This window comes from Hyalella azteca, unplaced genomic scaffold (genome assembly GCF_000764305.2).
Source record: "Hyalella azteca isolate HAZT.00-mixed unplaced genomic scaffold, Hazt_2.0.2 contig5386, whole genome shotgun sequence".
NCBI classification, from domain to species: Eukaryota; Metazoa; Arthropoda; class Malacostraca; order Amphipoda; family Hyalellidae; genus Hyalella; species Hyalella azteca.
This window is the reverse complement of record NW_025935579.1, coordinates 664,697-690,179: the sequence shown is the minus strand read 5'-3', so window position 1 is coordinate 690,179 and position 25,483 is coordinate 664,697. Positions and strand designations below refer to the sequence as shown.

Sequence of the window (25,483 nt, the reverse complement as noted above, 5' to 3'; positions counted from 1 at the left end):
CGTATTTTAATGTATGTAAGTACACAAACTTAACAGGAAAAGTGATTTAAATTATGTATAGAGACGCATAGTATTCAAAAATACTATCAAAAGAAATTAAATCTCAATGCAACATTGTTGCATTGAGATTTAATTTCTTTTGATAGTATTTTTGAATACTATGCGTCTCTATACATAATTTAAATCACTTTTCCTGTTAAGTTTGTGTACTTGCATACATTAAAATACGATTTTTCAAGTGTACGAATATTTATTTCCCCCCACTGTATTAGGCGTAATCAACTAATGATGTTAATTAATTATTCTTTATCAGTGAAAATTAAACTTCAAATAAAGTTACCATTGTAATTTATATTCAAATCATGCAGACAACAATGGTGAAGATAGCATACGAGTAACTTTTACTCGCGACACAACAAAATGAACAATCAATAGATAGGAGTGAAGAAGTTTCGCGGGCAGTATGAGATGAGAATTGAACAACTGAAATTAAGTGTTAGGAATGTATGAAAATTCACAGACAATTCAACTATATATTGCTAACTGCATTCCATATTTGTATCCGGTCTAAGGGCGTAAAAACTCGGTTCAATAAATGATTAACAGACATCGCCTAGAAGGCAACAATATACAAGAGCATATGATGGAGATGATAAATAAAAACAATGGCATTAACCCAGACTTATTTTTTCCATCTAGATTCATTGGACGAATAGTTGACGAAATAAAAAAGAAAATAAATTAAATGGTGAATGAAGAAGTAATATTTGACTTTCAGCAGAATCTACAACAAGATGAACCAACCAAAGGATAATTTCCCCAATTTTTAATAATAAAAATCAGAAACAGAGAACGCCAGTCATCCAAAAACTCAGAAATCTTCACAAAAACGGTTTGTTGGTGGCAAGAAAGGTAAATTTGTAAGAGCTAACTTTCAATAACAGCTGAGTTGATGGTTCGAAAGATAAAGAAGATTAAATAAACGAGCGTTTTTGTCTGAGGCATAACAGTGTGGCTGAGGAAACTTTTACTTGAATGCTTATTTTGCAACTGAAAAAAAAATCGTCGAAAACATGGATTTTTTTCAGTAAGTGTTGAAGAATTCATGACATTCACCAAGGTAGGAAGACCCACCTTCCTCGGGCAGCGAACGGAGACAGTTGAGAAATTTAGATCTTCCGTGCTATCAAATATAATGTTCATTCCATAATTGATGACAGGCACGAATGATAATTTCGATTATTAAAATGCAGTGTTTAAAGAAAATAGAAAGATGAGATTCCATCAACTTGATCTGTAACCAAGAAAGCGAAAGAAAATTCGGGTGGGGTCAATAATCGCGGCCGAGTTTTAAATTCTGATGGCGCACAATTAGTCGCTGGATGGTATATATTCAAGGCACACATGGAGTTAATAAGAGAGTAAATAAAAATATCATGAATTTTTTGGCTTCTTGTTCGGGACGCTGAAGCTTTCGTCGTCGTCGCGCTCCATCTCAGAGAGCTCCTCTGGCCGCAAGTCTATGAGATATTTCAGCAGCTCTTTAGACTCCTCACTCTGTAGAGGAATTATAATAAAACTTTATTTACAAATTTATCATTGAACTGAAATGAAAATCAACTGAATTCATCATTGTACTGAAATTTTATTCAGTGTTTATACGATAGTGGATAAAAATTAATAATAATAGGCTAGGTATATAAAGAAGGTTCATGAGGAAAGTAGAACAAGAGTGACTGTGGTTCAGTAATGGAAAAACACGCACCTTTTGATACAAGGCTTCACTGTCACTGAAGTCGTCTTTAGAGAGGCCGGCCTTGCCGAGGATGTTTAGTTTCTCCTGAACCATCGGCCAGATGTAATCGTCAGCCGTGTTGCGCGCCACCAGGTAATGGATGTCGACGCAGTCGCGCTGCCCTAGTCGGTGCACGCGGTCCTCTGCTTGCACTAAAATCTGACAATGTACAGGGAATCCGTGAATCATGCAATAGGAATTCGAGAATCATGCAATACAGAACATATACTAACGTATTTTCAACTAAAATCACAATCAAATGTCCACTATGAGCGTAAAAAATATTATGTTAAATACTGAATAAAGATTTTGTCATGAGCAAATGGAACAATGGTCAAATGTTCACTATAAATTATTATGTCATACTAATCATAAAGTTTTGGAACAACGGAGATATGAAACCTAAAATTATTGAAGCGGGAAATTTGCTCGTGAAAAACATATCGACGAAGGGCAAAAAATTATTATGAATGATATCTGAATAAAAAAATAGAAATTTCTGAGTTTACAGAAGACCTTTCCTGTTGGAGAAAAAACTCATTTAAAAAAACTAAATCGGAAAAAACGGCGAAGATGCAACAAAATACAAAGAATTCAACACGATGCATAGTAATCACAAGACAGTAGATGGTCATCTCACTCCAGGATTCCAGTAAAGCTCGGCGAAGACGACGAGCTTGGCGGCGGTGAGTGTGATGCCAGAGCTTGCGGCGGTGATAGAGAGCACCGCGACGCGCACGTCGTCACGTTTCTGGAACTCGTCTACCAGAGCCTGGCGTACGTCGCCCGCCGTGCCGCCCTCGATCAGGATGTACCTGAGCAGCACAAGCAGTCTTTAGTCACGGGTGTTTCTCTATCATTGAAAAATTGGACATTTTCGTCACGCGCTGCAGATGTTTACGTTTGTTTGGAGGGATATTTCTTCTTTGCACTTGCTTCCAGTAAAATGGTTTATGGTGAATTTTTAAGCCAAGGTTTGGCCAGGTAAGCAGTAAACGCGAATTTTCAACTCAATTTGAAACACTTCCATAATACGAAAACTATATTTGTCTACATAGGCACTTGACAAAAATATGAATAAGTAAAACCATAAAACCGAAAAGACGATACACTAACAAAATCAGAAAAAGATTTGAATGCAAATGGTTGCTCAATTAACGGCACCTTAATAATTTCCCAGCTCGGCAGTGATAATGTTTACTAACATAGACTTGCACTTCTCGCAGGTCCGACACAGCGCCTGGAGCATCATTTTGTGGTGAGCGAACACAAGGAACTTCTGGCCCGCCTCCAGCAGCTCTTGCACGTATTTGCTGCACGACAATACTCAGTCAGTTACACGCAAATAACGATAATAATATTGTGTCAGTAATAGCAGTATTTATACTGAAAATCATAACAACATCGCTAGAGACGATGACAGTAATTTCTAAATATACACTCAGAAAAGTGGATGGGTCACATTGTCCAAATAGTGACACACTTGCAGCGTGTAGCACCGTTATATATATACGTCTTTTTCTTAAGGTCAAACAGGGTCAAGATGATCTCAAGGCTAAAGTGCATCGCTATTTGAACAAAATCTCATCAGAATCTCTGGGTATAGAGAAAATCAATGGGGTTTCTAGTATCAATAATATTCCTAGCGATAATGACCATTTATAATATATAGTATAGGAATTTACCTTTAAGTTATTCCGACAAATTTATTTTAATTTGAAATTAATATCATCGTAGCTGGAAGAGTGTAGAATGCGTGTCATGTCGTCATGATAAGAGTTGATTTGAAGAAATATAAGTGCAGTAAAAAGGTAAAGTTATCTCTTCACTGAATCTTTGTTTACAAAAGAAATATAGCTTACTGACTTAAAATTCTATCTATAATGCAAAAAAAGTTAATCGACAAATGACTCAATGAGAAACTCGGAATAGAAGCCGTTAACAATAATCTACCGCATGTCTTCACAGAGAAATATTCATATATATATAAATTACCCTAGCACATGTCTTCAGAGAGAAATATTCCTTTCAAGATAAAAAGAGTAATTACCAGACAGCTTTTAGCTTGGCTTGAGCGGTGTGGGAAAAGAACTGCAGTAACGCAGAGTGTCGCTCTACGCCCTTGAGGCTGCGAAGCCCCATTTGCTGCGCAGATGCTGCCATCGCTTCGTTGCTGCTTGTTTCTATAGATGTGGCGTCCAATAAAACTGTTTTCCTGGTTAAAAGACGATGATTAAAACATAGTCCGAAACATTATCTTATATCACTTACAGAGCGGTTGACTAATTGAATGTAATTTTTCACGTAGAATGACATCACTACATGGATACAGCAGTATAAGGGCAAAAAATTATTTAAAAATTATTAATTAAAAAAATGGCACCGGTAGAGCTAAAAATTTACTCAGTGTTACGAGAACTTAGAGAAATTTCATTAATTTTATTCTCTTACCTTGATTTGTATTCGTACTTTACTAGCATAATTACCTACATTACCACCAATGAATAAATGAGTCTCATGGGCAAATGATTCTGAGTGCAAGCGTTTTCTTTTTAGGCATTCATAGATAATTAGTTCCTGATAAACCTTTGTTTGCCAGGCAGCTGATCGAGAACTTCCGACTTGAGTCTGCGGATCATGATCTTTGCCTCGAGTAAGATCTGCAGCTCAGAGAGGTTGCTGGACCCCGAGAAGTCCCAACCCCAGGGATTCATTTTGCCGTCGCAGTAGCGAATACCGTAGTCTTGATACCTGAAAAATAACATAGCGAACAAACTTAACGTTGATGCGAGTAAAACTCATAAAAGTTGAAAAAGCGACAGAACTTCATAGAAAGTAATCTGATTATTGCATTTATATTCGCGATTCCAAGATGAGAAATCGCGGCGTGAAGGAAGTACGAATTGTGTAAAGACACTAATTACATAACCTTGGAAATAAATGTGAAGCATTGTACGAATCAATGAACTGACTTTGGGAATAATTTGCTGTCGACTGATGCGATTTGCGTGTAGAGCTCCGAGGGCCGAGAGAGGGCGGGGGTGCCACTCAATAAGATGACGCGGGCAGCCTGTTTCATCAGCGGAGATGCCGCCTTGTAGCGCGCTGACTTGAAGTTCTTTAGCATGTGACTCTCATCCTGGCGATGAAAGCAAATACTGACAAATGAAATGAAAGCAAGACCACTGAATTTACTTCAAAATCGCTGGCGAAACAAGATAAAAAAAATTTCAGTTACGGTATAAAACCTGTAAAAAACATCTCCAAAACCGCGAACAGCACATCAATGCGATGTTCTGACAAATTATAAAATAAACTCCTAAAAAACGTCCTAACAAATGAAAATAGATATTTTTTCTTTTTAAATTCTTTCTTTTACTCGTACTGATAACAATATATGTAACATAAAGCGAGTCTAATCAAGATACTTCCATCAAACTCAACTGGAATTCGACGAACATCATGAGGCGTCACATGACGTCAAAAAATACGCCTGACCATAAAAAATACGCCGCAGCCTCAAGATGATGTCTCACCATGATGATGACACCGAAGTTCCTGTCCTTGAACTCCTTGGCTCGTCTGGAGAGGAGCTCGTACGTCGTGATGATGACGTCGAAGCCAGACAGAGGATCTTGCGACGTGTTGATAACGCAACAGCTGAAGCTGCTCATCCAGCGCATCAGCGCGTCTTGCCACGCGTACCTGAAATAAATAGCGTTAAAGAGGCAATCATTGTTGAATGCATACCCATGAAGAATGTAAAGCGGTAGAATAATTTCTCAGTCCTGCTATGTATACATAAAATAAAAAGCGCTAACGAGGCAATTATTTTTCAATAGATAGATAGCGGTAAAATAATTATAAGCGCAAGAAGATTTCAAGCATCCAAAGCTACAAAGAAAGCACTAGTACCACAGAAACTTCGATGTAAGCCGAGAAATTATTCCAACTAGTATAGTGTAAATAATATCATTAGCAATATTGATATGGGAAAACGTAGTTTCAAACTTGCATTGAACGCTAAAATATTTGCAAGCCCTGCGAGAGGTAAAAGCAAGTTATTTAAGCCGGTTTACCGGTAAATGATCCCAATATCAATGGAAGAAAAAAATTTAGGCGAGCCGCGCAAACGAAAACACAAGCAGATGTGGTTCACAAAGATACTGGAAAGGATTAAATAAAATAAAAGAAAACACACAAATAAAAAGAATGGAGTGAAATTATAGAAAACACACAAACACAAAGGTATAAAGAGCGGCAATTTAAGGTAGCTAGAAAATAGCAGACACCAAAGTTAAAATTCCGTTCATGAACAAGGTCTATAGCTGCGGTGCCAGAGAGTGGAGCTGCTTGGCCGTCGTTGTCGTGGAAATGACCCATCACGCGCGGCATTGATCGGTGCAGCACGAGAACAAAGCCTCGTCAGCTCGTAATTAATCCGTAATGTGCGGTTAATATCAGGTTTCCAGCAGAATAGCAATACAAATAATAAGGAGAATTCGTTCTCATACTCAATGTTAATACAGGAAGCATTCAGTGCATGCAATGCTTTGTACTTCATCAGCAGCCGCAGATCGATAGCAGAGCAAAAGTTAAATAAATGAGAACACAGCCACATTGAATATTTGAACATTCATACATTTACTACTGATAAAAAACATAGGATATAAAAGTAGTTCAGATCTACACTGCTAGCAGGAAAATTTGCCATTTCAATAATAAGCACAAGGTCGAGAAATGTATACTAGTAATGATATTCATTGTGCTTTCATACCTGATCAGTTACACCGAATAACGTATTATTAGTAACTAAAAATGCAGTACACAACACGTTCAACATGTTCACCTTAATTAAAGGAAAACATAATGGGACGATTACATCAAGGAAATATTCCAACATATAAACTTAGGTAAACACAATAACGTTTCCATGAAACAGAAATGAACAGAACGATAATAAAGACAGAAATAGAAACAAAGCATAATTGTAGAAAAACTAAAAGATGAGGAAGCAGCTGACCTGACGGAGGAAGGAGTAACGATGAGCAGAGGCCAGTCCCTCCTGTAGCAGGCGGCGATACCTAGGGCCTGGATGGTCTTGCCGAGCCCCATGTCGTCGGCTATAAGCACGCGACCTCCACGACGTAATCCGAACCTACAGGTGTGGAAATTAACGACATTTAAACTTAAATTAGTTATATTCATGTATCGCAAGGTACATTAGGAAATGAAAAGTTGAAACTCGACCGCTAATTCGAAGTCTTTTCAAAAGCTGTCAAAATAGGCGAATAACTGATTAATGGTCGAATTCTTTTCAGTTAGAATAAAATACGAATGAAAACCGAACAACTCTTCGCTAAACATTTATTTTAACCAAGATTAGTATTCCAATTTCTGATGAGAAAAAGGATCAAATTGGTTTTAGAAAAATAAACAGCAGATTTGGGATTTACACTCAGTGCAAAAATGGCAATGGAAGATGCCAACCAGACAATCTAAACTCAATTGTTAAACTTTTTTTCAAAACTGACAAAGTGTATTGCAGTAACTGTTGAAACAAAGATGCTCCGAAAACACACCGCATCAAAGACCAATGTATCAACGCTGACGTGAGGCTCCGTGCAGCCTTCGCGTACATAAGTAACTTGAGAGAATGTCAGCCCCACTCTTGTTCAGAGAATCAATACAGAACTTATCGGAGAAGAGCTGATCGACGAAGCGCTGTGTATACATGCAGTTCATAAATAAGTGGCCAAGGTATAAAGGTGAGCACGAGGTAGACCAAGAAAATCGTTCCATAGGATAAGACTTGTAAATTTGCTGGTGTATCCCTCTAAGCCGCGCAGAAAGGTCGTGAAAAAATGCAGATAGATAAATATGTCAGGAAAAAGTAACAAAATTTAAAATGTAGAGTATAAATGGGTAAATTGTTCTTTTGCCGTCAGAATTTATAGGGTTCGCAAAAAAAAAACTGAAAGGTTGCTGTTCCAACATGAAAACAGGAAGACACACTATACTCTGTTGGAGGACTAGCCAGGTCAATGATGGCAAGAACGTGCAAGAGGATAATACGGACTTCTTGAATCGATTGCTCTATAAAGGATTTTTCGTGAAGGTACATCTACGTACTTCTTGTAGTACACTGCAAGCTGGTTAGTCAGCTGACAATGAAAGTTTGGGGAAGTGTAATTGCTGCTGGAAGTCTTCTTTCAATTATACATACGAAGTAAGCAAAGTGAATTTTAAACCTTATTTTCAAACAACATGGTACTCGACACAGTCAAACAGACTATTTCAACCATAGTCTCACAACTGCGGTTCGCCGTTTTAAAAAAAAACACTCAGGAAAAATCGCATGAGACGACCAAAGCAGCGCGCGATTCGAATGATTGTCTCCCGACTGCTTGAACGAATGATAGTTTCCTACGGGTGGTTGCATGAGCATAACTAAGGTACATATAAGAGCAACGAATGCAGCCAACATCTTCAATCGAATGGTAAATAGGCTCTAGATCTCCAGTCAGCAAATAAAATACACGAAATTCCCCTCGAATCCTAACATGGCGTGGCGTAACCTCGAATCGCAGTGCTCAAAAACAGGCGGAAAAATCGTTTTCGGTAACACGCTATAGAGAATTAAAATTCTTCGTAAAAATTTCGCAAGCCATTTTTATTGATCCATACAGGTCCTGAGCGATAGAGGTAAAATACCAGAGAAGACGCTCATCCTTTGAAATTAGACCTAAAAACTCGGCTACAATTCAGTAAATGGATGAGACGTGAAATGGTTGAAACTTTAGTAGTCTGTAACTTGAACAGCATCATACAACAGACTCTCTACAAAACAGCTACCTATGTGGATTTCTCCTTGAAAACAAGGACCGCACCTATTTTTCGACGCGACTACAGCCAACTGTAGTTATAATCACTTGTCCGTAGCACAAACCTCAAAATAGAACTTGACCTTGAAGAAGAGTATAGCACGTACACCTGCACTGTGCTAAAGCGAGCTAGTTGACACTGGCTAGCAATGTGACGTAAATTATATCGCGTCACGGAAGACCAGGCAGCCAGTCGAGTTTGAGGCATTGGCAACATGACATGGAGGTGCAGCGGTGCCGGCGCTCGGGCTCCGTTGCTCGGACACTGCGCACATGTGAGTGATCTATGACAACCGCCACTGCAGGTCCAAACACTGCACCAGTTATGATGAATTACTGCATGTCGACTGTGCGTTAAGTTTGAATATAAAATTGTGATCAACAAGGTCGTACAACATTACCACGTTCTTATTCTGTCAGCTATTTACGCTAGACTTGTACGCTGGGAAGTTGGTAAGTGAGAAGTGTCCGTTCAAAATAAATAAGGTGTGGTGATGATTTAGGAAACAAATTTATAATACAAAATAATATTGCAGTAGTATTTTGTAAGTTCTCAGACAATTAATGTGCGTTGAAATTGAAAAAAATGTATAAATCAGAAACAACATCCAATGGTATCTATAGTGTGTGTGTAAAATAAATTCATCGAGGAAGTGTGAAATAATGTTATCAGGATATTAATGTGACAAACGAATCTTCAAGACACAGACGGGATAGGTAATAATCAAATCGTGTGACTCCTCTCATGCGTTAGCAATGAAAGTTGAGGCGCCCAATTATTTACTATCAAAATAGGAAGTTAACGTGACAATACCTTTGCATATTTTGTCGAAGACTCGTACTAAGAATTAAGAAAAAATGTGCATTCCAGCTCTATCGGCTTCTCTATCATATCGTTCTTCAATGACAGAAGAGGAGCGATTTGGAAATTCCAGAATTCGACGTGAGAATGCCTCTAGAATATTCATTGTTAAATCTAAGATTAGTGAAAAAGTTAAGAGAAATTGGAATAAGTACAATGAACTTTTCGGCCGAAGCTAATCTTGGGGATCGTTTCTTTATTCAATTAAAATCAAATGGTTTCCAAAAATAAACGCAGAGCAAACTCGAAAAATCGAGAACAAAAATTAACGCTCTAGAATAATTAATTAAGTTTAGGAAAGTTCCTTCCAATAAATGAAGAGCTCGCGACCTCTTTATAAACGGGGTCACACATGCTGGTATGAAGCACCAATAGCCAGAGCTCTTGAGCTGCAGTAATAACTTCAATAGAAGTCATCACCATGGAGTAATTTACCGAAGTCCACATTCCCACACGCCCACCTAAATGGACCAGGTCAATGGTGGGCTTCATGCCTCGGAGGTCACGCATACGAAATTCCGTTGTTAAGCAAATAAAGGCGGTGATCAATAAGCATTTGGTCTTCATATTTGTAGGCAAATTCGTATGGTTTTAGAAATGCTGTTAAAGATGATTTCATACCACCATTTTTCGTTCATGTCTAAAAATTTTCACAGAACACTTCGAACCGAAAATAACCCGGCGTAACTCTTTCCCACAACATGGCAGTTGAGAAACATCAAACTATATTGACGCATTTTCATGAATATTTGTTCACAATTTGAATAATAACAAGAAGTAACTTTTTTTATCTGTCTATTATAATCGCGATTACTGAAGCGGTCAAATTGATTGAAGACTCGAATTGATGCCAACATGTTCCAGTGTTATGTCAGTCGTACCAACCACATATTTGCATCATACTTCATCATTAACAAAATATTCTCGGGAAATAAGCCAGAAGCGCTTGAGACTGTGTTTCGTGCAGCATGCGGAGGTTGCGATGACGATGTCGACACAAACAGGGCAATGGGGCGTGCCGCGGCAAGCATTGCAGTGCTGTTCGTTGAACAGAGTGGAAGCAATACCTACGTCCCAGAATAAAGTTGACACTCGTTCCAAAACGTGCAAATCAAGCAGAAGTTAAAGTTAAATACAACTTTAAAAACTACAATAAATGCATACGAAGTTAATCTACTGCAGACGATGCTTTGAAAAACTGGTCCCCGAAATCAAACTCCCACAAAAAATATTTCAGTGAATTAAAAGGAACACGTGTAGAATATACTGGTTCAAACCAGGATTATTTGAGTTCAGAGGTAAACTCAGGGGCAGTTCAAACAAGTTACGACGCATAAATGTTATTTGACCGTGACCAAAAATGTGTAGTATCAAGTGTGTAAAAATAACCTGAAAACATCATTATCAATCTTAAGAAGATAAGTAAGCTGATTTTGCACTATCGAAACGCTAATTTGTTCCTCAGTTCAGCTCCAAACTCACTGACACGTAAATTATTTATATAGACAGCATAGTTACGTCTTGAATAACGGCGCATGATTTTAACTGCGAGAGAAAGTAGAGCAGCATAAATGCATACATTTTGCTTCCTGAAGTTGTCGGGCGACTTTTGCCTTTTTTTGCAACTGTTATACACAGTACTTTACATTTACTGATATGAACGAATCGAAAGAAAGTATTAAAATATTATCATGTTCAGTCAATTTCCTGTTTCCTTTATGTAAAGGAATTCATCAGAGATGAATAGTGATTGTTCTTATCCTAGTTTCTATATAAGGTCCCTAGATTTATTCCATTTTCGACGCTTAGAACGTCTTCCTGGCACACTTGCTGTTCAGTTAGATCGATGATCGATGCTCCATAAATGCGTCGACATAAAATATTATAGCCAGAAAAGCTTACATTATAAATAACATTAAATTATACGACATCGAACAAAGTTTGATGACCGTATGAAATTACGATTTTTTTCAAGTAGCCTAGAAATTTTACCCTTGAAACTGGCTGGTAATTTAAATACAACCTCAAAATTTCTTTAGACCGGAAAATCTTAATTTGAATAAATGTGGCTATTTTCTTGGTGGCCAGGGAAATCACCTCCGCCACCCGACCCTACAACTCCTCTTGGGTCATGATAGATCAGTGGTTCCCAAACTTTTTCAGGCTGGCGCCCCCTTTGGCTCCCTAGTGAATTTCTAGCGCCCCCCACAGACACGTATTAAATCATGCCTCTTTCTATAAAATTTAGTACGCTGCAATTTTAAAAGATAAAGGTTAAACACAAATGTGTATTTCACAAATAGGACCCCTTTTAGTGAACCAATGTGTTTTTCAGCTGTTTTATCTGTTTCAGCACTAGAAGCCAGGACGTCGCGGGCGAATTTACGGCCGGACTCGTGGCCGGTCTCACGATCAATCTCCAAATTCAATTATCAAGAAATTATCACCCAAACAAATGAACGCAGCCCTATGAAACTCGGAACACGTATTCATCAGAACCTAACGGTCATGTTTAGATCGTAAATATTTTTTTTAATTTCGCCTTCATTCGTGAGTTGCGCGTATATTGCGAAACAGGCCGAAATTCGCATTGATCAAAGAATTTCTTCCAAACTATTGAACAGATTTGAACGAAATTTTGAATATACATTCCTAACTACAAAGCGGTGATTTTTTAGCTTATAAATTTTTTTCGATTTTACCTTCGTTTGCGAGTTTTCTTCATTTCACTGTCATTCTTGATTTCACACTTCTTTATATTCGTCCCGTATCGCCGGGTAATTTGTTGCTTAAATTCGCAGCGAATCAAGAAATTTCTTCTAAACTACAGAACAAATTTCAACGAAACTTTGTATAAAAATACATAACCTATCAACGGTGATGTTTAGCTCGTGACAATTTTTACATTTTGCTTTCGTTTGCGAGTTATACAGATATAGTAGGAACGACCGGCTTTTCTACCGGTCGATCGATGGCTTCTATAAATCAGAATCAGTATACGTATAGCCGCATAACTCGCAAACGAAGGCAAAAAGAAAAAAATTTAAGCATCACCGTTACTGAAGTTAGGTATCTAAATACTAAGTTTCGTTCAAATCCGTTCAGTAGTTTGGAAAAAATTTCTTGATTACTGCGAATTTAAGCACGAATTGCTGTTTAAATCATGAATGAAGGTGAAAAAAAACTCGCGAACGAAGGCACAATCGAAAAATTTTTTAGTTAGGACTGTAAATTCAAAATTTCGCTCGAATCTGTTCAGTAGTTTGGAAGAAATTACTTGATCACTGAGAATTTCGGCCCGTATTGCCATATAAATATGGCAAAAACAAACGATGGCAAAATTCAAACAATTTTCACGAGCAAAACATTACCGCTAGGTCCTAATGAATACTTAATGTACCAAGTTTCATCGAGTTAAGTTCATTAGTTTGAGAGATATTCCTTGATCATTGAATTTGAAAATTGGCCGTGAGACCGGCCTCCAGTCCGGCCGTTAATTTGTCAGAGACGTAAACCCAGGAGAGCTAGGTTAAAAAAAAAACATAAAAAACCATCGCTGGGAGTCTTGTGCTGCACGTGTTGTGTACAAATCGTCGAACAAACGTTCGAACTTCTGACATTGACTTCGGACTACCGCCCCCCTACCGCCCTCTTCTTCCTTATCGCCCCCCAAAATCTTTCCACCGCCCCTAGGGGGGCGATATCGCCCACTTTGGGAACCACTGTGATAGATCATCTCTGCTTAGTAAATCAAATCATTGCACCAAAATTTTAATTCTGATTGCAAACATAATTTGAACTATTATGAAATTTCATCATTGTTGACTGCAAAAAATTAAATGATGAGTGGAGGCACAAATAACATTATACATATTTCAAAAATCAACTTACATTAAATAATGAAGATTTTCAACTGTTAAAAATTTACTATGTTATTATTTAATTAAATTTTCAAGCCAATAATTACATAATTGAGAATTTCAGTCGCGTAATTGAGACAACATGAATGAATGAGAGCGTCACATGGAACATATTTGTGCAGGGCAGTGACGATCTCGTGACGTCATGAGCAGCTCGCGGTTCTCCACAGCTCGCGACAAGAACGGCAAAATACCCGTCCCCGACAGCGCCTCGAAGCCCTTCCCCCGCATACACTCCCGGTATGGCGGTGACACAATTCATGTAATATACTCTGCCTCTTCATCCACTTCACTTGAATTAACTTACCCCGCTATTTATTATATACTAAGTGGTGAAATTGATTTGATTCAGCTTCAATCAGTCGGACTATCGTATACTAAAAAGTAGAATTTACTTGAATGCACGTCATCCGTTGCTCGACTCACTCTGATACTGAGCAGTAGAATTGACTTGAAGAACTCCTTCTATTTACCGACCTATCTCATACGAAGTGATGGAATTGACTTCAATAACTTCTTCTACTGGCAAACTTATACTAAGTAGTGGAATCATTCAAAATATAGTATTAATTCAGTTTTTCAGAGGAAGTTCAAACTGTTTACGGTGAAGAAAATTACTACTCGCACATCGATTGTAGACCAGGCATTTACATACCTCACTTTTGCGCACTGGCAGTATTCCGAAAATTACGCGAAATTCTTTCCAGTTTAGGTAGAAGAAAATGACTATTTATTATCGGTAAAATACATAATTATTTGAAATTACTCGCTCGACTTAAAAATTTTTAAAGATTAGTCCACTCTATCAATCTACCTTCAGTAAAATTCATGTTTATTCAGACATTTAGGGCTACCGGATCCGATTGAGCTAAGCCGCAAAATTATTTCAAACGACCTTTTTGAAGCCACGTACTCCTATACAAATGAACTAGAAATGCTTCCCATGGTATTCTTTTACCCATTCTTATAGTTTAATACCAGTAAAATTGTAGATTAGCCCATGTCTCTTCCTTGATACTCTTGTCTCCTAAAATTTCAGTAAAGTAACGCGCCAAAGAAATCGTGTCGAAAATTGCATTCAAAACGAGTTGCGTGTTGTGGGAAGCAGCAGATAGTGATACAATTTTTACAAATTATTTTCATTGAATTTTCATCTCAATTACTTTCACATGCGTTACAAGATTTCGGCATTTCTGATGATGGTTGGCAAAAAATTAAATGATTATTTTCATCGACTATGAGCACAATAATTATTTCTTTTAATCAAAATAAATGCTCGTTTCTAGAATACCGGGACCACAAAAATCCGCAAACAGTAACGCTAGTCGGGACAAGAAGGAGGCTGTTCGTGGCAAAGGCGCCAGTCGGCGCTCCTCGCCGAACGATAACGAAAGATACGACAGTGCTCAAAGCAACAACAGCCACAACAGCAACAACAGCCGCAACACCTACAGCCGTAACAGCGAAAATAGCGCCAAAAGTGACAGCACTCGCTCAAACTCGAGCGACGACGATAACGATCGTCCTCGAGCACGGTCCCCCGTTGTGTGCCAGTGCAGCTGTCATGACAGAGACGGCAGGAAACGAAGCACTTCACGAGACCGCCGAAGATCTACGGAGTCCCTCAACAAGCGCAATGGCAACAGCAGGCGTGGCTCGGCTGGTAGCGGCGATGATGACGACGAGAGACGAATGCCGCCAATAGAAATTAACGACAAACGAGCCACACAGAGCAACAAAGGCAGTTTCTTTCGAGGGGATCGGTCATCCAAATACCAAGTCCGAAGCGATTCTAAAACAAGCCAACTGAGCATCACCGGAGTTGGAGACGGCAAGAAGAAAGAACGACAACCTTTCACGTACTACGGTCGCTCGCATTCGATGGGAGACCTCAGAAAGTGAGTACCAACTTTGAGTGCTAGATTAAACTTCATTTTTTGTTCAATATACTCATATCAATCGTATTTTAATAAGTTTTCCTGCTGGCAGTTGTTGATATTACATGATATGTTCCAGGTTTGATGCCAACTCTGACAAAACAAAAAATGTTGCTATCTGTGATGCTACATACCTGATAGCGATCTTAGCATTTTTCAAATGGATACATAGTCAACATAGCCTGACGAACAGCATATCATAATGCAAACAACTACCAAATATCTCCAGTACATTTCTTTGTTTTCTTCAGTAACGGCGACCGCACGGGTTTCGGAGCGTCAAAGAAGAACGACTACGACTACGCCCGGGAGGACTTCTTGACGCCGCGCTTCACGTCGGAGTACAAGGCTCGTTACGAGATGAAGCACGGCCAGCGCTACACCATCGGCAGTGACCGCACCGTGCGCTACATTGATCCTGCGGGGGAACACATCCTGGTGCCCAAGCAGTCTCCTATCAACTCCCAACTGCAACGAACTGTAAGTGATTCTGACATACCTTCGTTGGGGCATTCCCGTAACAACAAGAACGTCCGTCTAGAGCCCTTGGACAAGAAGATAAACGTTAATGGTAACAAAGGAGCAGCGGTAACCAATGAAAATGTAACCTGGATGCCGGCCAAGAGACACTCGACGCACAGCCTGCCGCCTATGGAGAAGACTCCTGCTATGCCCGACGTCTCGAAGTCACCCAGGCCTAAACAGGATATTCCTCACCCGCTCGGGCTGTCAACGCCCCCCAAACGCAACTCCCAATTATATCCCATTTAAAGTCTCTTCTATGCAAGTAGAAATAGAAAAGGACAGAAATTCATAGCCAAGCGTGCATTGAAACTGACCACGCTATAGTGACTAGGTGTGTGTGAGTGATATTCAAACCTGGTTTTTACGGTTAGTTGACTAGAGATGACAATTTTCAATGTGAAAATTTGAAAATGTGCTTATTTAAAGTGACATATTTGGTTGAGAAACAAGTTAAATAGACAAAGACGGCTTGAGAGTAGAGATGATGCTGTTTATCATCAGCCACAGCCATTTCAATTGAGTAAGGTTAATATATACAGGCACAAATTTTCATTTGAATTAAAGAATTAGTTGTAAGATGAACACAAAATAAAATGATTTCGGATGTAAAATGCGTGTAAACGCATTTATGCTGTGGCTTCTGCTCATCATCAAGGCATAGATAGCAAATATAAATAAGATTAATCTGATAGTTGAATGCTTGTTCTTCAAATATACACAAAAAAGTGAATGGTTATCCTGCTGACAAAAATAGTATATGCTTAACCATGGAAATTTCATCCAGAGAATTCAATCTGTGCACTAATACCTTGAATCAAAATACTGCACACTCTTATATGAATGCATATAGCTGTTGTAGTGTTGTCTTATTGTTATTAAAAGGCGAATGTAAGGAAGATGCACTCTGTCATGAGCTTCGTGAATAGCAAACGTTTATAAAGCTTTGCCTGAATAAAATTATTGAATCAGGTCAATATTTTGTACATTATTTGGGTCCAAATATTATAAGCATTCCTTCTGTCCAGTCTATGTGCAAACTTGTCGTTTTCACGATTCATGTTATCCCCACTCAGCAAACACTTATTACTTACTGTCACCGTAGACATTTTACAAGTGTGATAATTTCAATGATTGAGTAAAATATGATATTTTAGTTCAGAATTAAGCAAGGGGTGCATGCAGATATAATTTTCAAACAATTCATCAATCCAAATTATTTGTGGTTCCACAGCATATGTTTTTTAGCGAATTTCCTCATTTATGGAAAAAAGGCGCTATTGTGCTCGTCATGTCCGTCCGTCCGTCTGTCCGTGACTTCACGGACGGACGAGAAAATGCGCTCTCTTTCACTCACTGCAGTGAGTAGGTATACTGATCTAACTTTTTACATCTTAAAAGTTCTCTTTTTTTCCTACATTAAATTTTCACACACTTTATAAATGGGAAAATTCCCATGTACAACATAAATTAAAATGCTTATAGTTACACCTAAGCTAATTTCAAAAGCTGATGCAAACCATACAAAAATAAAAGTGACCTAAAAACGTATAACTCACTAAAAACGTACAACTTTATAAGTGACAATTTTAATTAACGGTCTTGTACACATCCGTTCACATACAATACCAAAACTAGGGTGCAGAGTTAGCAAAATATACTCTTCCATAACTATGATTATTTTGTTTACAATTCTCCTATCATCTGAATAGTTTTGAAAAGCAGTAAATCTGGAGAGCTTTCATTTATATTTAATTTGGTAATTCTGCATCACTTTTACAGTAGAGCTTTGAGATGGATCTATTGATATAATGCTTGCAAATGTTTGAATATGAAATTAAAGAATAATCAATGTGAGAATTAAAATATGTCAAGACTCACCTGACACCATCAAGTTGGTAGGGCAACAGTGAATCCCTGAGTAGGGGATCCAGACCAGAGATATCAACGGAATGAAGAGGGGGCAGAGACTTGGCTTCCTTCAGCACCTAGAATGAGCAAATGTCATGAATATACATGAATATTCTACAGAATATAACTAAAAATAATTAAGTGATTATATTGCATTACTACATACTCATGAACATTAAATAAAATTTAGGTTATTTATTTGATAATTAATTGGCATGGAACCCATTCTTTTTACATAGGATTCATGTATCTTGTGCCATTAGCAGTTTTGATCACATTGATCAATGGACGCCCAGCATGAAAAAACCACTATCAATATAAAATGATTACTTGCCTTCAAAACATTTGCAGGAAGAGGAGAGATTCTGACTGCAGGTTCAAGGGCTTTGATTTTTTTCATTAATTCAGTGTGTTCATCAATGGAGAAACTCCATTGCTTTGTATCTGCATCTGATTTGGAAAAGGTATGCAATATAAAACTTTCACTGCTTAGAAGAAACTTACACGGAATTATGTGTGTAATGAAAAACTATTGTGGTTGTTAAGGAAATTTAAGAAAGTTATCCAGGTAGTGAAACAGCTGCCAGTTAAATATTTGAGTGAAATTTGGTTTGAAATAAAAATGTCATTATGTTAATGACTTAAAAAAGCGGTAAAAGCCAACATGGGAAACAATTTTAGCAATATTTCCATCAAGCAAATCATAAATGTATCTGAGTTTGAGTATAATTCCATTGACCTTAATTACCTTATGCAATCTTGCACGACAAAGAATGTCTTACACATGAATTAACCTTCAATAAAAGAAAAGTTTGAAAAAAGTTCACAGGCTCGTCTTTGAGATACTCCTTGACTAAATATTTCCTGGAGTTTAATTACTCAAATTTGTGCTGTGTTTATATTTAAGAAAAATGTCAGCTCGCAGCAAAGTGTGGCATACGTAAGAGTTTTAACTAAACGCAACCAGAAACTTATACTAGTAGTGTTTTGTGTGGAAACTTCTGCAACATTTCAGCCAATATTGGAAGAGTGATATACATGCCTGGGGTGTAAGCCATCATGTAGCCTCCACATCTAGCATTTTAATGTGCACCATTATGTTCACAACTAAATATTTTACGCCTGAGTCACAAAATTGAACTGTGGATGTTCTAGCCATCTTAGGTAAAAATTTAATAATTTGGACTCTCCAATTAACATGCTATATTTTTATTTAATCAATTGTATAGTTAAAACTTGATGTAATAAAAAATTATTTATGTTACTGTTCATATAAATTAAATGCAGCAGAATGAAGGCATGAAAGGTCTTTAATACATTCTAATGTGTACAGTAAAAAGATCTCTTTCATCAAAGCTTAGAGCATCATGCTAATAACATAACTGACAATTAGGGATGAATCCATATATGATTCAGTCAATGAAGATTAGGAATAAATTACTTGAACCTTTAACATTGCAATAGTAAATCTACATTAAAATAAATAATTCTCTACACAAACTTACCATACTTGCGTGATGGCATCGTTTTGAATACTTCAATGAGTCCAGTATGGTATTGAACCTTGGCTGTGAAGGTGTCAACAGAAGTTAAACACAAGGTTCCATGGACTACATTAAGTACATTGTTATTGCTAACATTTTTGTTGGTGTTGATGTTGTGTGTACTTGAACTATCTGGCCGAGTCACAGAAGTTGCAGTCCCAACTCCAGTCTTAAATGCTTGATTACTTGCTTTAATCCCAGATTTAACAGTTGCATTAGATGAAAAGCTTTGGGTTTGATTTCCATGCTGTGTGACAATTTTGTTTCCTGAAAATATAGGTAATTTATACATGTTATAATAAAAAATTTGGAAAATTAAAAATTATACCATGCAAATATGCTGTATTACATGGATCCAAGTTTTGTTCACTTTTGAATGAATAGAATAAGAATTTCAAGAAGCAATTTATATAAAAATTAACAAGGATATATTAGAATCAAAATGTGTTATGCAACTTCATATCTTAGAATAGTAATTCTTTGTGAAGTTACCATGCTATTACAAACACTAGGTACACCTACTACATAAACTTTCACCACATACAATCAATTTGTTCCTGACTTTGAATATAACAAATTTTAAAAGTTTGTATTCCTGAACTAGACTAAAAGCAAAATCTTTCTCAGGTAATCAACAAGGCCCAGTTAGTTATTTGTCCAATTTACTAAGGTATACTGGTAGTCTAGAAATGAAATTAATGCATCTAACTGTTGTGACAAAATTTACTGACAGTTAATGAACACACAACACCATCACATCAATTATATTGTATAAAGAGATTCAAAGATCAATACATATGCACAACAAATAAATTTCTAAAAGAAAAATAAAAGAAAAAGAGAGCAGCCTGTTCCTCCCTTCATCAACAACAGCAAAATAACACATAACTATTAGAATGAAATAGAACAGGTGCTTACCATAAAACTTATCTGTGGCATTTGATGAGGTTGTCATAGAAGATGGAGCATTATAGCTGAATCTGCTGCTTAATGATGATTGTGTGGATGACTTGAGTGGTGGATTTAGTGGTTTAGAAGTAGGAGCACTTAAGGAACTTACAGATGCAGTAGATTTCATCTCAATGTCATAGTTTTTATTGGGGTTGGGAACTTTAGAATTGTTAAAACTAATAGGAGCAGCAGAAAGTTTAGGAATTGAATCAACATTTACACTAGGAAAAGTTTGGTCAGTATTTAATACAACAGGCTTAGGAGTGAAACTTTTTATGGAATTAAAGACAATTCCAGGCCTTGTTTGAGCAGCAGCAGCAGCAATTTTCTCTTTTCTCAAGGCCAAGGCTTTTTGCTTATTAGCTTCAATGCGCTGTCTCTGCTCTTCTGTTAAAGAACTCATCACTGGTCTTCAATGCACACTGCACAAGAGATCAGACTGGAAATAATAAAAACTGACATAATCAACTACAATACAATAATTTATTGATATTATTGCTATGCTTTAGCAAAAGAAACGTCAACATTTTCAAAATCAGAAAGCAACTGCAACCTGCACTTAATGGCAATAAATCCAAACTCAAGCAGCATTTTTGCAACAGGGTGCAAACCGGTATTTAGAAAAAAAAATCCATGACTTTTCCATTACCTGGTTCTAGTAATCTTTAAATGTTAACTGAGAAGAGAGTAGTTGGTGCAGCAGAACCAAACTTTGCCAGAACATGTACAAGACATCCTAACAAAATTTAGAGCTAAGGGTGGCTCTGGATTAAGGAACGCCTAGGACTTGGGGAGCATAGTCCACCAGCTCCCCTATGTCCGCTTTTCAGTCAACATTTTGGTCCCCGAGTCAGACAGCTACAAGCACCTGGTACTTATTCTGCCAACTCTTGCCCTACTCTCAGGAGACTATAAAGTTGGCAAGGAGGTTCAGACTAGTTGCTGATTGCAATCAGTTGGCCAACTGACCCAGAATAACTCTTACACAAACATAGGGGCAGAGGCTGAAGCATACCCCAAATTTTGTTAGGGTATGTATCAAACCTATGTATCCACTTGCATATTTATTTGATCTTACAATTTTATTATGAATCCATTTTTCTCCACTGGTTCCAAATGGAACTGCTCAGCATTAATGGGTTAACACACGCAGCACAGAAAAACACAAATTCCATGACTTTCCATAACCTGAAATGAAATTCCTTGACTTTTCAGGCCTGGAAAATGAAAAATTGAATTCCATGACTTTCCAGGTTTTCCATGACCAGTACACACCCTGTCAGGGTTTGTAGCAGTATTTAGAAAAAAATGTCATGACTTTTCCATAGCCATAATTTTCCAAGACTTGTGTACAAGTACTAAAGAATTGATGTCACTTATTTGCTTAAATCACAAGTTAACCAAAAATTTAAAAGCAAAGATTAAACCACATATGTTCATATCTTTATGGAAAACGTTTCGGAGTCCAGCTCCATCGTCAGTTCGTAGAATCTATAATTTACATAGAAAGTCACAAATTAGTACAATTGAAAGCACAAAAAACACAATTAAAACCCTAAACTTACAAGTACCAGGGCACAAAACCTATCTATTCACAATTTCAAGAGGATAGGAGCTACCAGCTGAATTTAAACTGGGCCTAAGTTTAAAAATGTACAATGATTCTAAAATACGCAAATCTGAAGTACCGGAGGTGGAAGCTAACACTCAAAAGTCACTGTCAGAAACAGGGACACCACACTGCTTGGCGTGAGTGCGCACAGCCAAATGAGGGGGGCGCGATAGTAACTGTCCGGTCCTACAACTCCTGCCCTTATGCTCAGCGACCCTGGAATAAAGATTGCGAGACGTCATCCCGACGTACGCAGATGCACATTGTGCACAACGAAATTGATAAACCAGGGACGATCGCATATGAACAGGGAGCATATCTTTATATCTAAAGAAAGAACCGATTTTGAAACTGTTTACCAGAACAATATGAAGTTTGACGTTTGGAAAGTATCTATCGAACAAGGNTTGTGCTTTAAATTGTACTAATTTGTGACTTTCTATGTAAATTATAGATTCTACAAACTGACGATGGAGCTGGACTCCGAAACGTTTTCCATAAAGATATGAACATTTGTGGTTTAATCTTTGCTTTTAAATTTTTGTGTACAAGTTCAGCATGACAAAGACTAACCGTGAATATTCTATCCTCTCCTACAGTTGATAAATGGCAAACATGTAAATGCATAGCTCTTCAAAGGTGGCATGGCTCTTCAAAGCTGCTTTCCCCATATTTGATGAACCAAAGTCTTTCGAGCACAATGTATACCGCTAAACGGGGAAAAAGGGATGATTTTGAGAATTATTTGTTATTACTTCTTACCATGAAACATTTCAGAAACAAGTTTAGGCTCATTTTATAGCAAAAAAATTCCATATGCTTTTCGTAAAGTGCCAGACGCAAAATAAAACCATCCCCATTTACCCCTGGGAACAGGATGGAATTCTAATTTTGAAGGTTCATATATTATTTCGATCCACCAAGACCACTTTTTCTATCCAACATTGTTATTTGAGGCAAAAAATGAACTTCTTAAAGGCTGTCTCTTATACACATCTAGATGTGTATAAGAGACAGCTCATACTTTGGTGTGATATCGAAAAGTTTGTTGGTATTGTCCAATCGTGAGATTTTTAAGATTCTGGATGTGTTTTATTTTTATTTTAGAATGTATTCATTGCAAAAATGTGTCCGCTAGCCTACAGATAAACGACTAGTTAACTTGATTCGGCGTTGGCAACACGGGATTGGATTTCAAACCACGCGCGATTTCGGAAGAGCGGCAGGCAGTTTCCAATGAGCTCAGTTTATATGATTTCACTGCAGTGGAAGGTGAGGTGGTGTAACGCGGTGGTAGGGTTGATTTTTCGATACGTTTTCATATATTAACATGAGAATATATTAACTATACAGAATTCCACACTGCCTGGGAATTGGGTAATCCGGGACACTTGCAAATTGCAATAGAAGTTCATTTTAAAACGTTTGAAGCAAGCAGAGTGTAGCTACTCATCCATTAGGTACTAACAGTACTCTGAAGTCTGAAGTCCTCTTCTTTCATTGTAGATGATGTAGATGTGAAATAAATGACATTTTCTGTGATTTTTAGTTGTTTTTCCTTTATTGATATGATATTATCATATTCATTAATTACCTTATTTTTAATATGATATTACTGTATTCATGGACATGCCATTCCACACTCAGGAAGATGTATATAAACGGGGAATTTTCTCGCGTATATATAGCTTTTTATATTTCGTTCGCGCACGCGTTCGCGTAAATCACGGTCATCGATTCCACGCGGCGTAGCACTCGGCGCGGGCCGCCGAGCCGTCCGACACAGTTCTGATTTAGACACAGACACACAGTTTTCATCTGAATGGAATGGCAACATCGTCTGTATATTTCAAGTAACGCTGAACGATCTTCGAGTGTGATGTGTCCCTCTGAAGCTATTCTCATTTTTATTAATGTTTGTTGTTTGCCTCTATAATTAACCTTCATCGTTGCAATAAAAATGAAAATTTATAATTAAGATAGATTTCTTCCGGTGCCTGTGTTTTTGATGCAATTAGCACTTATTAGTGAATGAATGATTTGCGGTGTGGTTCTTTAATCTTGACTTCTGCAGTTCGCGCTATCCCGTACGATTACCGTACGTTCCGTATCCGTAAGCGGAACGCGGAAGAGTCAGAAGTAACCCGGACATGTCTTACATTTTATTATTGACAGTTCGACTCGCGTAGTCAATATACTCGCGTATATTGTCGACTTTCTAAAGTACGGCGCACGGCGCATTTTTTTTACCAGCATTGTACGGCGCACCGCGCAGGTCGTTAAAATGACAAAAAAAATTCCCGCGCACCTGGCACATCTTCCTGACCATGGATGCCATTGAGCATTGACAATGACCTTGTCCACTGCAAGTCTGCAAGCTTCATATCAGCAGCCATGCATGTAGCATTTCTTCTGTATCTGTAAGCTTACAGGATGTTTTGTAATTTCGCACAAAGCGGCACAATTTTAATCAAGTCAAGTGATTTCACTATAACAAAAAAGATTGTGAAAAACATACCTTTAACGGAAAATAATGTTTTAGTGACAACATCATATGTTTTGGAGAAATAAATCATAGTTTAGGTCAATTACTTTTCATTCTATGATGGATGCCCATTGCCTGGTGCACAATTCTATATATAGCATTCTATGTACACAGTACAATCTTGTGACAACCAATGATGCACTAATTTTTTGATAAGTGTATCTTTTTTTGCTGAGCAAGGTAATAAATGTAGGTAATCAAAATTCTTTGTTGTTAATCAATTTTTTTGTTAACTGGAGGTCTGGAGCCATTGCTAACTGAGGTTCTACTGTAGTGTAAATGCATTTTTAAGGGTGTCCCTAATTACCCTCAGGCCTGGGCCCAGGGCCAGGGGGGCATAGTGGCAAAGCAGAGAGTTTTTTAGACTCTCCCTCAAGTTCATTTTTTAGTCCTACAAGTAGACCAGTAAAGTATCCTGGATACCAGCATTATCATGTGCAAACCGCGATTTTTTAATCAAACAAAAATGTATGACATTCGAGCCGCGAGATTTCATACCTACTGAAATTATATGATATTAGAGCCGCGATATTTCAGACAAAAATAGGACTTTTCCAGACTAGCATTATCATACTTAAGAAATTGGTTCAAATCTTGAGTAAATGAGGAAATTAAAAATGAACTGATTCTAAAAAAGCTCTGGTTTGCCACTATGCAGGGGGGTGTCCCTTTTAACCCCGTTGCAGGGAAACAGCTGCCATTTTTTTTGGAATGAGATAGGCAAATTCCGTCAATTACGTTTTCAAGCATGACACCTGGCCCTGGGTGCAACTTTTATGTTACCTAGTAAATTTTTTTAAGCTTCATGCGGCATCAAGCCTTGAACCTTAAACTTTTGCTCCTTAGCCTCTCACCTATCTATAATATATCCTCGTGAGGTTGAATATCTAAATATATATGCAATATATAATCAGGAATTGCACCGTCTGGTACAAACTACAGAGGAAAGTAACTGACGTCCGTCGTCGTCCGAAGCTTGAGCAGGAATGATGAATTCGAA

At 37.7% G+C, this 25,483-nt stretch overlaps 2 protein-coding genes across 6 annotated transcripts; one reads left to right on the top strand and one right to left on the bottom strand.

Annotated features, from left to right (window-relative positions):
- Nucleotides 1-331: 331 nt before the first annotated feature.
- Nucleotides 332-25,483, bottom strand: LOC108668958 (SWI/SNF-related matrix-associated actin-dependent regulator of chromatin subfamily A-like protein 1). Of its 2 annotated transcripts, XM_018156230.2 has the most exons (14): nt 25,441-25,483; nt 20,294-20,748; nt 19,337-19,642; nt 18,166-18,281; nt 17,802-17,908; nt 6,819-6,953; nt 5,332-5,500; nt 4,768-4,934; nt 4,382-4,546; nt 3,846-4,010; nt 3,001-3,108; nt 2,436-2,610; nt 1,766-1,954; nt 332-1,557 (listed from the first exon to the last, which is right to left on the bottom strand). In XM_018156230.2, the coding sequence occupies exons 2-14, from the start codon at nt 20,727-20,729 to the stop codon at nt 1,435-1,437; spliced, it is 2,361 nt and encodes a 786-aa protein (XP_018011719.1). In that variant the 5' UTR covers nt 20,730-20,748; nt 25,441-25,483; the 3' UTR covers nt 332-1,434. The 2 variants fall into 2 exon arrangements, with proteins under 2 accessions (XP_018011719.1, XP_018011720.1); XM_018156231.2 differs by lacking the exons at nt 332-1,557; nt 1,766-1,954; nt 25,441-25,483 and having other exon boundaries at nt 2,555-2,610; nt 2,960-3,108; nt 20,294-20,766.
- LOC108668960 (dentin sialophosphoprotein) lies at nt 8,889-16,893 on the top strand. 4 transcript variants are annotated; one of them, XM_018156233.2, is made up of 4 exons: nt 8,889-8,954; nt 13,584-13,701; nt 14,748-15,359; nt 15,650-16,893. In XM_018156233.2, the coding sequence occupies exons 2-4, from the start codon at nt 13,607-13,609 to the stop codon at nt 16,167-16,169; spliced, it is 1,227 nt and encodes a 408-aa protein (XP_018011722.1). In that variant the 5' UTR covers nt 8,889-8,954; nt 13,584-13,606; the 3' UTR covers nt 16,170-16,893. The 4 variants fall into 4 exon arrangements, with proteins under 4 accessions (XP_018011722.1, XP_018011724.1, XP_018011721.1 ...); XM_018156235.2 differs by lacking the exon at nt 8,889-8,954 and adding an exon at nt 9,100-9,132; XM_018156232.2 differs by lacking the exon at nt 8,889-8,954 and adding an exon at nt 10,586-10,839.

Bases quoted from the DNA above. Each gene is read 5' to 3' on its own strand.
- LOC108668960 (XM_018156233.2), top strand. From the start codon at position 13,607: ATGAGCAGCTCGCGGTTCTCCACAGCTCGCGACAAGAACGGCAAAATA. The intron at 13,702-14,747 runs GTATGGCGGTGA...GCTCGTTTCTAG, and splicing joins TTCCCCCGCATACACTCCCG to AATACCGGGACCACAAAAAT. The intron at 15,360-15,649 runs GTGAGTACCAAC...TGTTTTCTTCAG, and splicing joins TCGATGGGAGACCTCAGAAA to TAACGGCGACCGCACGGGTT.
- LOC108668958 (XM_018156230.2), bottom strand. From the start codon at position 20,729: ATGAGTTCTTTAACAGAAGAGCAGAGACAGCGCATTGAAGCTAATAAG. The intron at 5,501-6,818 runs GTCAGCTGCTTC...TATTTATTTCAG, and splicing joins GTTACTCCTTCCTCCGTCAG to GTACGCGTGGCAAGACGCGC. The intron at 2,611-3,000 runs GTTAGTAAACAT...TGTGCTGCTCAG, and splicing joins TGCGAGAAGTGCAAGTCTAT to GTACATCCTGATCGAGGGCG.